Below are 15,122 nucleotides of genomic sequence, written 5' to 3'. Positions count from 1 at the left end.
CAAATGTCATTATTATCACTTGATATAATGTAATCGAGTAGATTTTAAGAAAAATACAATTAATAAGCTTGACTAAGCTTGTGGACTTATCAAGCGGAGTATTTTAATGTTTAAATTCAATTTGAACCTTTATATATATGCAGTGGCGGATCCAGAAATTCATTTCAGCCCGGGCTAAATAACACGTAGTAAATAAATTCATTTGTATAAAAATATGTAATAAAAAACAAACAATAGATATTACTTACATTAATTTCGATCAATACGAGGCAATTGCATTCTCCGGGTCTGTATAGCTTGAAAGCGCTGTAGAATGGGCTCATTATCAATCTTCAAAAAAAATTGCCTTTTCAATATAACATGATAAACTATCGCTCAAAAATTCATCCCCCATTTTATTACGCAAATCAGTCTTGATAATATTCATTGCTGAAAATGCCCTTTCAACTGAAGCAGTTGCAACTGGTAAAACCAATGCTAATTCTATCAATCGATAAATAAGAGGATAAATCAAGTACTTCTCTGTTTCCACCAGCTTCTTTGCAAGTTGTCCGATTCCCACAAGTTCAACAAAATCAGCCATTTGCCTCACATCATATATGTATATATCCAACTGATCGCTTAACATCGTCAAATCAAATGCAGAAAAATCTTCTGGATAAAAATCGGCTAAACGGCGCAATTTCAAAGCATTAAATCTAGAAAATGATTGTCTTGGATCCAGACAGCTTATGCAAGAAAGCAACTCATTATTCCCTTCTGAGAAACGACTATTCATCTCGTGCACAATCACATCAATAACCTAATAAAAGTAAAAAAAAATATTAAACTTAGGAAAATTATAAAGGGTAATAATAATAATTAAAAATAGTATATTCAAGAAATTACTAACCTCAAAAAAAATTTCCACACGAAAACGGTGAAGATATGTTATACTTTGACCTTCACGTTTTGATCGACCACGGATCGGCAAATTATCTTCCAAATTAGGCACGTCGATAAAATTTTCAACACAAAACTTGCATACCTCATCAAAAAGATTATTCCATCCATCTTCCTTAAATGACTGAAACTTAACCTTCACGGCATGTATCATGTCCATAGCATTCACAATATTTTGATTTTTCTCTTGCAAAACTTGTGACAGTCCATTTGTAATTGCCAATACTCTTTTCATCAAATGCAAGGTGAACACGAATTCAAAATTTTCCATTCGGTCAAGCAAACCCAAAGCTGCACCTCTATCCTTTGAACCAATTGCATCATCATGAACATTTCCAAGCACTTCCATTACTAAAGGCCACATCGCCAATATACGCAGTACCGTATGGTAATGAGAACCCCACCTCGTGTCTCCAGGTCTTGCAAGACTTGTCTCTTGATGCATCCCTCTTCCCGAAGAGATTTCACCATTTTCTAATTGTGTGACAATATGATCATGTTGGCTTTGTCTGAGTGCATGTTTTCTTTTACAGGAAGCTCCAACAGTGTTCACAATTATGGATAAATAGCTAAATGAATTCTCCACAATCGGTAATGTTTTTGCAACTGCAACTACTACCAATTGAAGCTGGTGAGCAAAACAATGAACATACCTAGCATAAGGATTCTCATTAAGTATGAGAGCCTTTAAACCGTTGAATTCTCCACGCATGTTTGAAGCCCCATCATATACTTGTCCTCGCAGTCTAGATATTGATAGTCCATACTTGGCAAAAAACTTGTCAATAGCTTCCTTTAAAGTATGTGATGAAGTATCTGCTACATGCTCAACTGAAAGAAACCTCTCAAGGATTTCTCCATGATCGTCAACATATCTCACCATAATAGCCATTTGTTCTTTCACAGAGTTATCGCGGGATTCGTCAACCATGAGTGTGAAAAAACGATCTCCAATATTTGTAATAATAGTAGCTCTCACTTCTTCTGCACAAGCATTCACTATCTCTTTTTGAATACTTGGAGCAGTCATCTGATTGTTTCCTATAACATTGAAAAAATAATTTGATAATTAGACATAATTAAATTATATTACTATTAAATATAAATTAATTAAATCATATTTATAAATTACCTGGAGCATTAATATTTAACACCTTTGCAATCTCTTCATTATGCCCACAATCCCTTTGGAGTAACTCAAGAAAGTTGCCTCTACTCAATGAATCATTCGACTCATCATGTCCTCGAAAAGCTAATCCTTGTTTGAGTAAGAATCGAATAATATCCAATACTGCTGTCAATCGAGTACGATAAGCAACCTCTGCGTGAGAAGAATGGTGAGTAAATATGTGCTCCACACTTTGTCGTTGGTTTTTATATGCTTCATATTTTCTCGCAGCATAATTGTGGTCACTCTCAACATTTCCAACATGTTCTCCCAAACTAGCTCTTGCATTCTTCCAATTATTGAATCCTGTTTTTGTGAATACTTCTCGACCGCCTTGAGATTTGGGTTTTGGCGGTTTAAACAAATAACACCATAAACAAAATCCTGCATCTTTTGATACACTATACTCCAACCACACATAATCACGAAACCAAGTGCTTTGAAAACTTCTATTTTGATTTCCAAATTTTTTTTTGAGGAAATTTATGACCCTTTGGTTGACAAGGACCTTTAAGCACATACGCACGTCTCACTTCATCTCTAATATTGATTTCATAGTCATCAATCGCAATTCGTTCTCCAGGGTCCGCAATTACATCAGTAGAATCAAACTCAACACGTTTTCTTTTTTCTCCCGATAATACACCAAAATCATCTCCTTTATCATAAGAATTAACAATTTTTGGTGTTCTAATAACATATTTATCCATAACCTAAATACAATTATTTCAATTAGTTTTATCATACAATTTAATTTAATATTCACAAAAATATCCAAATAATAATAATATTCATCAAATATTTATCAATAAAATAAAATAACAATAATTTAGAATACTTACTTGTTGTAGTCCAATTCCTTTTTTTGTTTTTTTTTATGAATAAATCAAGTGGAAAACCTAAACAAATAGAATTGAATAGAGTTATTTCACCATAAGACAAATAAATTAATTAAATAAAATTACATAAATAAAATTAAAAAAGAAAAAGACTTACCCAAAGTTAGAGGTTGATTGATTTTGGAGGAGAATTTGAAATTGAAAAATTAGGTTATGATATTTAGGAATTAGGTTGTAGATTTTGAAATTAGGTTAAAGAGTTTAGAGATTAATAATATTTACTTCAAATGCCATATAAGTATAACAAGAAAAATTGAGGGATTGAATAGAAATATTGTGATTTATAAATATTAAATAAAAAAAATGGTGTGGGGCTATTCTTTTTTTAATGGTGGGTGGAAGTTTGGGACTGATGCATTTAATAAGCATCAGTCCCGTTTCATCTGCTCTGTTTGAAGCGGAGCAGATGAAACTTGGGGCCAAAACGGCGTCGTTTTGGCCCCTTATTTTTTTAATGAAATGGAGGCCAAAACGACGTCGTTTTGGCCTCTTCAATTAAAAAAAAAAATCAGAAGGCAAACAGCCTTCTTCTTCCTCCTTCACGCAGCCTTTGTCTTCCCTATGGCAGCCATGGCTGGATTTCAGAGACCAGCGCCGGTCCTCCAAATTTCCGGCGGCAGCCCGTGCTCGAGCCTACCCGAGCCCAAGGCTAGATCCGCCCCTGTATATATGAACAATATATTTGAACCTTTTAATACATGAAAGGAGATATTTGAAACTTTTTATATATTAAAGGCATTTAGAACCTTTTATATTTAAAGGGCAATATTTAAACCGTTTCATACATGAAGGGAATTCTTGAATCGCATGCTAAAGGTTGATGGCATATCTGAACCACCTCAGATTCAATAAGCCACGTCAAATCTCACCTAAGTAAGAACTGGCAGTTTTTTTAAAACTGTGTTAGAGGGATAGGCTTATTTGATTAATTTTTTGAACGTCAAATATGTTTTAGAACCTTTTGCAAACATTGAGGGTCAAGATGATCCTCAAACCAAATACGGAGGGCCCATTTGACTTTTTTCCCAGCGTTTACAAAATGCTACCTGTCATTTTAACCTGCCTACGGAGAATATTCATGCCATTTTCCACGTGGTCAGAAAAGGATGAATATGTCCCTATAGTTTAGGACAGGAGCAAAGAGGCCCTCTATGAATTTTCGATTTCAATTAAGCCCCTAACGTTTCAAAATGAGCCCATCCAAGCCTTTATGTCTAATACCTTTAACGAAATGCTTCGTGCCGTTACTCCCTACCTACGTGAAATGGATAAATCATTTAATATGGCAAATAAAAAAATTCACATGGCCTATTTATTTTTGAAATTGAAAAAATATTTTATTTTTTAAATAATATATTAGAGAATTTTTCAAACTTCTTCCATTTTGTATCTTTCCTCTTTTTCTGTTTTTTTCATGTGTACTGAAATACCTAAGAGGAATGAGGGGGGTGAATTAGGTTTAATGCCTCGTTTTAATTGTTTAAGATAAGAGATTAAGGTTGAGAGAAAGAATATAAAAATTTCGAATCACAAATAACGATTATACTCCACTACTCAATTAAAGACAGAGTTTTGCTTTAATCCACTAGTGAGAGTGTTTTAAACTTAACATCAAACTAATATAATAAGTGGACATAAACAAAAACTTATATAGTGATTTTACAACGCTAATCACTAACCCACAAACATTAATGATTAATTAAAGATTGATTACTAACAATAAAAGAAAACAATTAATAAATGATGACAATAAATAAAAACAGAAAAAAAATAATTGCTTGCGAGTTGCGGTTGTTCTTAGAATGTCTAATCATATAAATGTGGTGGTTGAGGGGTATTTATAACCCCATCAACTCTCCTGTAATTCTGCCAAATGAAGACAAACATTTTGCTGGAATCAGCAAAGTTGCGCTCGAGACACTAATGGCGCGCCCTCGACATAGTTGCTTTTCAGATTTTTCCAATGAGCATTTGTCATGTGTCAGCCAACCGTTGAGGGGTTTGGATATAGTCGTTAGACCCCCACGGTAACAAGAGTCACACCCATGATATTCCTTCATTGGACAAGGGTAATTGCAGTCAACATGTCGCACCCATGATAAGACTTTGTCACGCCCAAGAATGTTGTGTCACGTCCATAAAATATGAATGTCGCAGACGCGATTTCGCCACTAGAACTTTAAGATTTTGGAATTTTTGGTTGTCGCTAGAAACCTCTGAATCGACCCATAATTGTTTTAATAGGTTTCTAAACACTAATAAACAATATTATAACCTTTAAATTGATTTTTAAAGTCAAAATTAGAGAGATTAAAAGGACTTGTCCAACATATATCTTTTTAGCCTTTTTCTATTTTGTATTTTTTCTTTTTAAATAAAATTTTGTTTATGGTTTAACTAATTTGGGCATATAACAAATGAATTTTACACCTGAACACTCATATGCGTTATTGCAACATACTTGTAGAGACTAGCCATATCTCTTATGCGTTTGCATGAGAAGTGTATCAATTCTTTGACGAATGATGTATATAGTTTTTCCATACTGACAAACAGATAAACCATGTCTGTTTGTCGACTTTAAACCCAGCTAGATTGGAACTGACAAACGTATGGTGTGTTCTTCAATTCGAACCCAGCTGGGTTCGAAGGGACGGACCAAGGTGGTTATACAATGATGTCAGGCGGAGGCAAAAAGATGTGATAAACACAACGTAGAATCAGCAGAAGAAATAAGAGAGATGAAGAGGAAAAATATATAATGAAAAAAGACTAAAAAAGTTTCTAAAATTTTATTTAAAAAATAAAATAATTTTTAAACTTTAAAAATGAGTAAGCCATGTGAATTTTTTATTTGAGATATTAAATGACACGGACATTACACGTAGGAGCAGTGGCGGAGCCACATGAGAAGCAAGAGCGGCAATTGCCTCTCTTAATTTACAAATATAAATAATTATCAAGTAAATAATTTATTTTTTTACAAATTACATAAAAAATGTCACACTTTGCCCCTTTTAGTTTTAATCAATTTTAGATTTAAATATAATATAATAAAAGTATTATATTTTGCCCACCTTAACTAAAATTTATGGCTACGCCACTGGGTAGGAGGGAGTGGATGGGCTGATTTTGAAACGTTAGGAGTTTAATTGAGATTAAAAATTTATAAAGGGTCTATTTGCTCCGCCCTAACCATAGGAGCATTTGCTCTAGTTTGGCCACGTGAAAAATGACATCGACATTCCACGTGGGCAAGTTCTAACAACATTGAGCGTTTCGTTAACGCTATCAGATCGAGGGGATTGGATGAGCCAATTCTAAAATGTTAGAGGTCTATTTGAGATTAAAAATTTAGAGAGGACCTATTTGAGATCGGAAATTTAACAAGGGACTCAATTTATAAAAGTATAATAGTATAGAAACTTAAAAATATGTACTTAAAAAATTATTGAAACTCTACATTAGGCTTGATTGAGTCGGTCCAGATGGAAGGACTGAAAATCATGGCCTAATGGTAAAAAAAAGAACAAAGGATCACTTTACCCCCCGAACTTGGCGCAAAGTATCAAAAACGTCCAAATTAGCGAAACCGCATCACTTTTACCCTGAACTTGGCAAAACCGTTTCAAAAACACCCCTATGCTGATGTGGCACCCTAATTGGAGAGTGAGATTCTAATTTTGCTCTAATTAACCCTTATTAACTCCAATTAACCCTAATTAACTTAATCTAATTAAATATTTAACCCTAATTAATCTATTTTAATTACATCTTTAATTTAAATTTTAAAAACGATAAATTCATCGGGTTTTTTTTACACCATCGCCGCCGCTATCCGTCTTCCTCCACCTCTACCAACCACCACCCAAAATTCATCAACCACCGCCCAATCCCAACAACAACCGCCCGAAACCCACCCGCCATCTATTTTAAATTCTCCGGCGAACCCAGATCTGGGAATCCAGATCTGGGTTCGAGTCGGTTCGTCTCTCAGAGACGAACCCAGGTTGTCTCTCACAGAGACGATTGGATTCGTCACTGTTCTGTGAAAGACGAACTGGGTTCGTCTCTCAGAGACGAACTCAGCAGCTGCCGGAAAAGATTTTCGGCAGCTGCTGATTATAATTTAAAAAAAATTAAAATTATTTTGTAAAAAAGTACGAAAAAGTTCTTCATATTTTTAGTTAATTTAGTTTTGATGTATAAGGTTTTAAAATTAAATTGTTTTTTTTAATTATTAGGGACTAATTTATAAAATATTAAAAAAATTAGGACCATTTTAAATATTTCACCATGAAAAACCACCTAGGAAAAAAAAACCACCTCTAAAACCAGAAAGTGTGCCTCACTCTCTTAGGTGAGAGTGGGGAGGGGGGTTTTTGTACCAAATTTGACAAGTTCAGGGTAAAAGTGATCCCGTTTTGCTAATTTGGACTTTTTTAATACTTTGCGCCAAGTTCGGGGGGTAAAGTGATCATTTGTTCGTAAAAAAAACTTAAACCTTTGCAACTTGTTGCAATTATATCCAAACCTTTTAATTTTTGCAATAATATTCAAATTGTATTTTTTTGTTGCAATAATATCCAAAGTGTATTTTTTGTAGCAATAATACAAATTTGTTGTTTTAAATTAAGATATTAGGCTATTATTATGTTTTGATGTATAATAATATAGTAAAAGTCTACAAAAATGGCAAAAAAATTCAAAAAAAATCACAAATTTTGATATTATTGTAACAAAATCATGCAATTTGGATATTATTGTAAAAATTAAAAGGTTTGGATATAATTGCAACAAGTCGTACATGTTTGGGTTTTTTTTTTCATTAAGCCTTTAAATAAGAGTTTTAAGGTTTAAAAGAGAATTTGTTGTTAGAGAATAAACACACACGCCACCGTACAAGAAGGACAAGAGTGGTGCAGGCTTCTTGAAAAGCTAGAAAATACGCAGTAATCAAGGAATTAAAAAATTGCAAAAATCTGGTAATTTTGGCGCGTGAGTTGATGTCATTGTCACCTGAAAAAAGCGGGAGGACGTGAAAAAATGATTATAATTAGTTAAAATAATAAAAAAGAGAGGGAGATTGGAGTTAGAATCATATGATTGGCTGAGTGATAGCTATACAGTTCGCACGTTGGCATTTTGTACCTCTATTTTTTGCCCTAAAAAGTTACTCAACTTAATGACAAAACTATCCTCTAGCTACAAAAATTTACATCAAAAATTTATCATACCAATTGAGACATTATTTTCTATTAATAAATAAAAAATTATTTACAAAGGAAATTTCAATATTTTGCTCCTTTAACAATTTAAGTAGATTTATAATATTTGACTATTCAAAGTACGTACTTTTTAAATTTGTCATTTTACATTCTGTTATTGATAACAAGATAGATGGAACAATCTCGAAAAGAAACCTAATCAGGCATCCTCACTCTCAAAACCAACACTGTCAAAGATAACAAACATCACAAAGACAAACAAGCAGACTAACGCCCCACCCACAAGACGCCATCTCGGCAGACCGAATAAGCACAAAGAACTAAGAAAGACTTGCTGGGCCAACCGAGCAGGATTTCTCCAATGACCGAGTACGAAGACCATCTCGGCTGACCGAGCAGGATTCACCCTGATTACAAGGAAACAATCTGTTCTACAGATAAAGAGAACTAAATCAAAACTATCGGCCCAGACAAAGAGTCAACACACCCAGGACAAAGACATAGTATAAAACTCTTAGAAAAAGTAGGTAAACAGGTTAATACTCTTTTTCTCTCAACTCTTAACACCTTTCACTTCTCACTTCTTTCTCTCACTAAAACAGTTATTGACTTGACCATTAGAGAGGTTTGCCAGAATTTCCTTGCCGCATCCTTCTAACGGTTGTGTTGTGGTTTTTTAGGTACTTTCCTGAAGACATTCTGAATTCCAGATTGTCTAGGTGATTCACAAGTTATCAAATATTGTTGTTCAGGCAAAAAAATTCCACTGGGAGACTCACCCACCATGCCAGGCGCGCGACGCGGGTCGGATTCGGATTAGTTAGGGCGAAACCCTGAAAACCGGATGGGCTTACAAAAAAATATTATTGTTCAGTTTCATTTCATTTATTAAAAACTGCAAAATACATCATCATTTTGGTGTTAGAAAATTATTTTGAGTTAAAAATTGTCAAAATAAAAGTTGAATAATTATCTACCGATGTTATAAATCGTGCTTAATCAATAGAAATGTAAAAAATTATACTTTTATTTGTAAGTAAACTTAATTAGAAATCTTACTTTATGATATTTAATAAAATTTTTGCATAGCTAATTTTACTGTAATGGTATTTTTAATAAATAAAATAAAAATATACATAATCTTAACCAGTGATGAATGATCATATAATGAATGCGATTACTTGAACTTGTCTAAATTTATTTTCTTAGTAATTTTTATATAGATTAGTAACTTTAATGAATATACATTATGAAACTATCACTAATCTTAATATGGATTAAGAGAAATTCATTTTGTGTTGTGGTGAAAAATGTGATTAGTTGAGGTTAACTTTACTGTGATGGAATATATCTATCTATACTATATATAAAAGTACGGATGGGGGGACAGACAAATTTACTGAATAATCCTCTTCAGTTTACTAATAAATGAAGGTTTTATAGTCATTAACTAATTAGTTATTTAATTAATCACTATTGTAATTAAAGTCCTAATTAGAATAGGTAGCTAAATTATCTCCAATTTAGTTTTTAATATGTAAAAAATAACTAAATTACCTCCAAATTTGTAGGAATGCCTATCTTTTATTTTGATTAAACTACAAAATTAAAATCTGTATTTGGTCAATATATTATTATTTAAATTTCTATCTTATTATTTTTAAAGATATTATTAATAAAATTAAGTTAATTATTTAATTGTGGTAAATTCAGTATATCAAAAAAAATTAATAACCGAATATATTATATTTATTTTTACAAAATTTCTTAACCAATTTAATATTAATTATAAAAATTGATATAATTATAATAAATTTACTAATATGTTTATTGACGAGTTACGTTACGAGCCACGTGCATAGCACGTAATGCGAAACTAGTTTTATTATAAGAGTAGAAGGAGTGAGAAAAGTCCAGTTAATTAAAATTAACTAAATTAATTGATTTATTTCAATTAATTTGGTTAATTTTTTAATTAATCAGATAATTTAATTACTCTTAAATTTTTAAAAATTTAGTTAATTAGTTTAACCGATTCAATCAAATTAATCAACTTATTCAGTCGGTTTGATATTATATTTTAATACAAATCCAATCGATTAGATTAAAAATAAAATAATTTAATTATAGATAATTGGATTCTGTTTTACACTAACCGGTGTAATGCTCGACCTTAGTGATGAGTGTATTTTAGAGTAATAGGGTAGGATTAGGAAGAATAGGGTTAATGACATGTTTATCTCAAAAATTAATAAAATTTCTCATATTAGCCCGTGTTTAATTTTTTTTCTGAAATAGTGCTTTCTAGACCGCGGAACACTTCAGCGGTTTGGAGTAAACCGCGGAAGTGTTCCGCGGTCTGCAGACGTGGCTCCATGTGGACAGAGATGGAGCCACGTCAGTGTAAACCGCGGAAGAGTTCCGCGGTTTACAGTGACACGTCACTGTAAACCGCGGAAGACTTCCGCGGTTTACAGAGGGAATTTATTCCCTCTATCAGGGAATAAATTCCCTGGCTGAGTAGTTGGCAGCCAGGGAATTTATTCCCTGACTGAGTAGTTGTAGACCGCGGAACATTTCCGCGGTCTACAACTACTATATAAGGGGGAATCCGTTCCCCCTTATCCCACAAAAATTAGAGAGAAAGAAATCAAATTTTAGAGAGATGATAGAGAGAGAGAAAAAATTGTTAGAGAGATAGAGAGAGAAAAATTTATTAAATCGGGGAATTATTGTGGAGAAGATTTTGCGGAGTCGGTTTTCGTGGTGGAATATTATTTTTCGTGGCGGAATATTATTTTTTGGCGTAGAACATTAATTTTGGGCGGAATTATCGGGTGAGTTTTTTAAATTTATGTTATTTTTAATTATTGAATGTAGTTAGATTTAAATGATGTTTGAAATGTAATTAGATTAAAATAGTGTTTGAAATGTAGTTAGTTAAATAAATATAGTTAGATTTAGTTAATTTTTTTAAAAATATATATTATAAAATAAATTAGATTAATGTGTAAATAAAATTAGAATAATGTGTATAAAATTTATATAAATGTAAAATAGAGTAAATTAAAATTAGAAAATCGAATATATGAAATTTTTAGAATATTTATATATTAGGTTGGAATTAGTGAAAATATTAAAATTTATGTTTTATATTATATAAATAGATTCGATACTAAAAAATTAAATATAATAGGTATTTGTTTTTAACAGTATTTAGAGAAAATATAATTTTTTTATAACTGTAGGTTTGTGAAAAAAGTTAACATAAAATATTCGTATTTACATTTAAATCGGCTAATTATTAAAAATTTGAACTTGACATGTAGAATATTTGAATTATATTTTAAATGAGAGTAACCCTCTTTTTAATGAGCTGTCAACCCTAAAAATGTAGTTAAAATTATATTTTTTTAATGTAGTAATGACGACAAATGAGCTGCCAGCCCTAAAAATTTATTGGGATGGTACAATATTATCGACTCCGGGTGGAGTTGATTATGTTTCTGGTAAATCAGAACTGATTCAGTTGACGAGTGTAGTGAATTTTGCACAACTACAAGTCGTAATTAGAAGGGTAATTGGGTTGAAGGATGGTGACGAGATAGTGAAGATTTATCTACGAGTGCCTCGGTTCGATGAACATGGAAGATTTCAAAAATATGATGGTTTTCCTATGGAAACAGATGTTCATATGCAAGCAATGTGGCGTAATGTTTCGCGGACGCCACAAATGAGGGTACTTGAGTTTTATATTGTGTACAATCCGTTATCTCAAGTACGTGCGGATGGAGACGACTGTGCGGATGTAGACGACTCTGTGGATGTAGACGATTGTGCGGATGTAGACGACTGTGCGGATGTAGACGATGGTGATGATTTTAGTGATGAGGATGAGGAAGAAGAACACTTCTACGGGGCCGTTGCTGATGACAACGAGAATGATGATGATGATGACATCGGTGGTGATAATGGAGATGGCACCCATGGTGAGAATGTCGGTGGTCGGTCGGAACAAAATACAGATCATTTTGAGTCGCGCCTTCCTCATGAGTACACGCATCAGAATGTTGACGACATGTGTGTCAATATGAATCTGTGGCCTAAAGAAAATGCAATATGGGAAGCAGGCAAAGAGTTTGAATTGGGGATGGTTTTTAGTTCGAGGTATGCTGTCCAGACATGCGCGGCGAGTTATCACATTGCAGCTAATAAAGAATACAAGAGCAGTGTAACATCTGGTAAAACAATAGTTCTTGTGTGTGTGAACAATGACACTTGCAATTGGAGGTTGCGTGCGTCGCTTTTAAAAGGCGAGTCAGACTGGATAATAACAAGATATAACGGCCCCCACCAATGCAGCGGCCAATCAATGAACCAAGACCATCGCAATTTAAGAGCGCGACAGATAGCTGAACACATTGACACGCAATTGCATCTGCAACGTGACATTAGGATTAAAACGCTTCAAGAAGGGATTTTTCAAAAACTGCGAGTTAGGCCCGGATACAAAAAAACTTGGTATGCCAAGGAAAAGGCCATTGCAAACAGGTTCAGACAATGGGACGACTCTTTCAAGGAGATTTGCAATTTTATGACGAATGTCAGCGTTGCTAATCCCAGGACAGTCTGGCATGCTACCGGTAATTTTTTTAAAAATTTCGAGTATTAAAAATATGTTCGATTTAATAATTACTAATAACGGTGTATGCACAGGTACACCAATTGAAAACAATCCACAATTCAGAACTTTCAAGCATATGTTTTGGACTTACGAGCCAGTGGTGAAGGGTTTTCAGTATTGCAAGCCTGTGGTGTACATCGACGGCACCCACACATATGGAAAATACGAAATGACTTTGCTGATTGCTCTTGCAATTGAAGGGAACAATCACATCATGCCGATAGCCTTTGCCATTGTGAAGTCGGAAACTGCCGCATCCTGGAGGTATTTCATGAGGATGTTGAAGAGGTATGTTTTGGGTGAGCGAAAGGTGTGTATCATATCTGATCGCGGCTCCGGTATTATGAGTGCCATGGAGGGGCCTGAGTGGGCGGGTGATACCCACAAGTGGTGTATTAGACACCTAGTGAGCAACTTCCACAACGCCTTCAAGAAAAAATATCTCAAAAAACTTGCTGAAAAAGCTGGTAATTTTCTTGTCATTTAATATAATACATAAATTTTTGGTTGATGGGAAAATATTGACGGTTTAATCGACGTGTAGGACGCGCATACCAAGAGCATAAAAGAGATCGGTACATGTCATTGATAGAGGCGGATTCACCTGAGGGTTATGCATATCTTGACCGCCTTGATGTTAGAAAATGGAGCATGAGTGGCGACACGTCTGGAATGCGGCATGGTGTGATGACAACAAACTACGCTGAGTCGGTCAACGCGATGTTAAAGAATATTCGGGGGCTCCCTATCACAGCCATGTTGGAAGCAATATTTAACAAGGTCAACTCCGTATTCATTAAGCATGTGAACGACTACAAAATGTGGTTGGCATCCGGTTTCGTGTGGACTCCAGTCTGTGCACACAGAATTGAGACTTGGGAAAATAAGTCAAAGACTCATACGGCTTCACAGTTCAACGTGGCACATAAGGTATTCAATGTCTTGACCCAGTGCGACAATGTAAGACAAAAGGGTGGCAATACACAGCAAGTTCGTCTACTGGACGGGACATGCACCTGTGGAAAATTTCAACAGTGGAAAATTCCGTGCTCCCATGCGATAGCTGCCTGCAACCAATACGGAGAGAACTACCGTGACTACATTTCATGGTATTACAAATGCGAGTACGGAATCTTAGCGTGGAGCTCTGTTTCATTTGAACCCTTATGGAATCGAAATCGTTGGATCAATTCCACTGAAATTCCATTTGTTCCTAACAGACAGTGGATGAGGAAGAAGGGTAGGCCGGTTGAGAGTAGGCGTAGGAATGAAATGGACCAGACATTTAAGGACAGGCGGAATAGCAACTACTGTAGAAGATGTCTTACATATGGTCATAACCTTAGTTCATGTCCTTTTAGAGTTCAGTGATGTGAGAATTTATGTTTCCATTTACCATGTACTACGGATGTTGTACTTTCATTTGTGTTCTATTAAAATTGAAAATCTGGCAGCTCATTCTATTTTGTGTTTGTTTAGTTATTTAGTTTAAATAACAAACTCTTGTAACACTTTTACTTGACCGTTTAATTGATGAAGTTATTTTTATTTAATTTTTTCATATTATTTGTGAACAAGTGTTTGATATTATTATGATTTAATTGTTTAATAATTTGTATTGAACAAATTGCAGCCATGGCAGCTGCTCACGATCACATGCAGCCGGGTCCTGAAAGACCGGCGCTACTTTTTTTACAGCATGACCGTATCTCTCAGGATGTCTGGGATGGCACGGTAACTTACGTTTGCATCTTATTTTTTGTCAACAGTTACGTTTGCAACTTAATTAAATTTTTGAACTAACTTAATGTTTATTTTTTTCAGGGATCTGACGAGGGATTTCTGTCTCGCACTAGCTGTACGACTAGAAGGAGCGCTGTTTTGTCGTTCGCTAGGTTGGACCACCGTATTCGGTCGATGATCGAGCCTACTGGATTTGCAGGCTGTTTTGCTATGCGTCACTACAGCGTCGACATGCAGCTGATCACAGCCCTTGTGGAGAGGTGGAGGCCGGAGACCCACACTTTTCACTTACCCGGCGGAGAGTGCACGGTTACACTACAGGACGTGGCCATTCAGACCGGACTACCAGTAGACGGTCATGCTGTTACAGGAGGTATTGTACATGATTGGGCTGCAGTGGCAGAGAGGGTTTTGGGGATTCCTGCGGGCAGATATCCTAAAAAGCCTGCAAATTCCAC

General features: G+C 34.5%; 2 protein-coding genes across 2 annotated transcripts; one reads left to right on the top strand and one right to left on the bottom strand.

Annotated features, from left to right (window-relative positions):
- Positions 1-325: 325 nt before the first annotated feature.
- On the bottom strand, positions 326-5,574 carry LOC126657125 (uncharacterized). The gene is made up of 7 exons (XM_050351760.1): positions 5,440-5,574; positions 4,231-4,264; positions 4,069-4,127; positions 2,644-2,823; positions 2,075-2,516; positions 893-1,983; positions 326-802 (listed from the first exon to the last, which is right to left on the bottom strand). The coding sequence occupies exons 1-7, from the start codon at positions 5,572-5,574 to the stop codon at positions 326-328; spliced, it is 2,418 nt and encodes an 805-aa protein (XP_050207717.1).
- A 7,526-nt stretch (positions 5,575-13,100) lies between these two features.
- On the top strand, positions 13,101-14,842 carry LOC130014846 (uncharacterized). The gene is made up of 3 exons (XM_056103800.1): positions 13,101-13,388; positions 13,466-14,045; positions 14,746-14,842. The coding sequence occupies exons 1-3, from the start codon at positions 13,136-13,138 to the stop codon at positions 14,840-14,842; spliced, it is 930 nt and encodes a 309-aa protein (XP_055959775.1). The 5' UTR covers positions 13,101-13,135.
- The last annotated feature ends 280 nt before the right edge of the window (positions 14,843-15,122 follow it).

The sequence above is a fragment of the Mercurialis annua genome, linkage group LG7, assembly GCF_937616625.2.
Source record: "Mercurialis annua linkage group LG7, ddMerAnnu1.2, whole genome shotgun sequence".
NCBI classification, from domain to species: Eukaryota; Viridiplantae; Streptophyta; class Magnoliopsida; order Malpighiales; family Euphorbiaceae; genus Mercurialis; species Mercurialis annua.
Note: the sequence above shows the minus strand (reverse complement) of the source record. Positions and strands in the feature narration are given on the sequence as shown.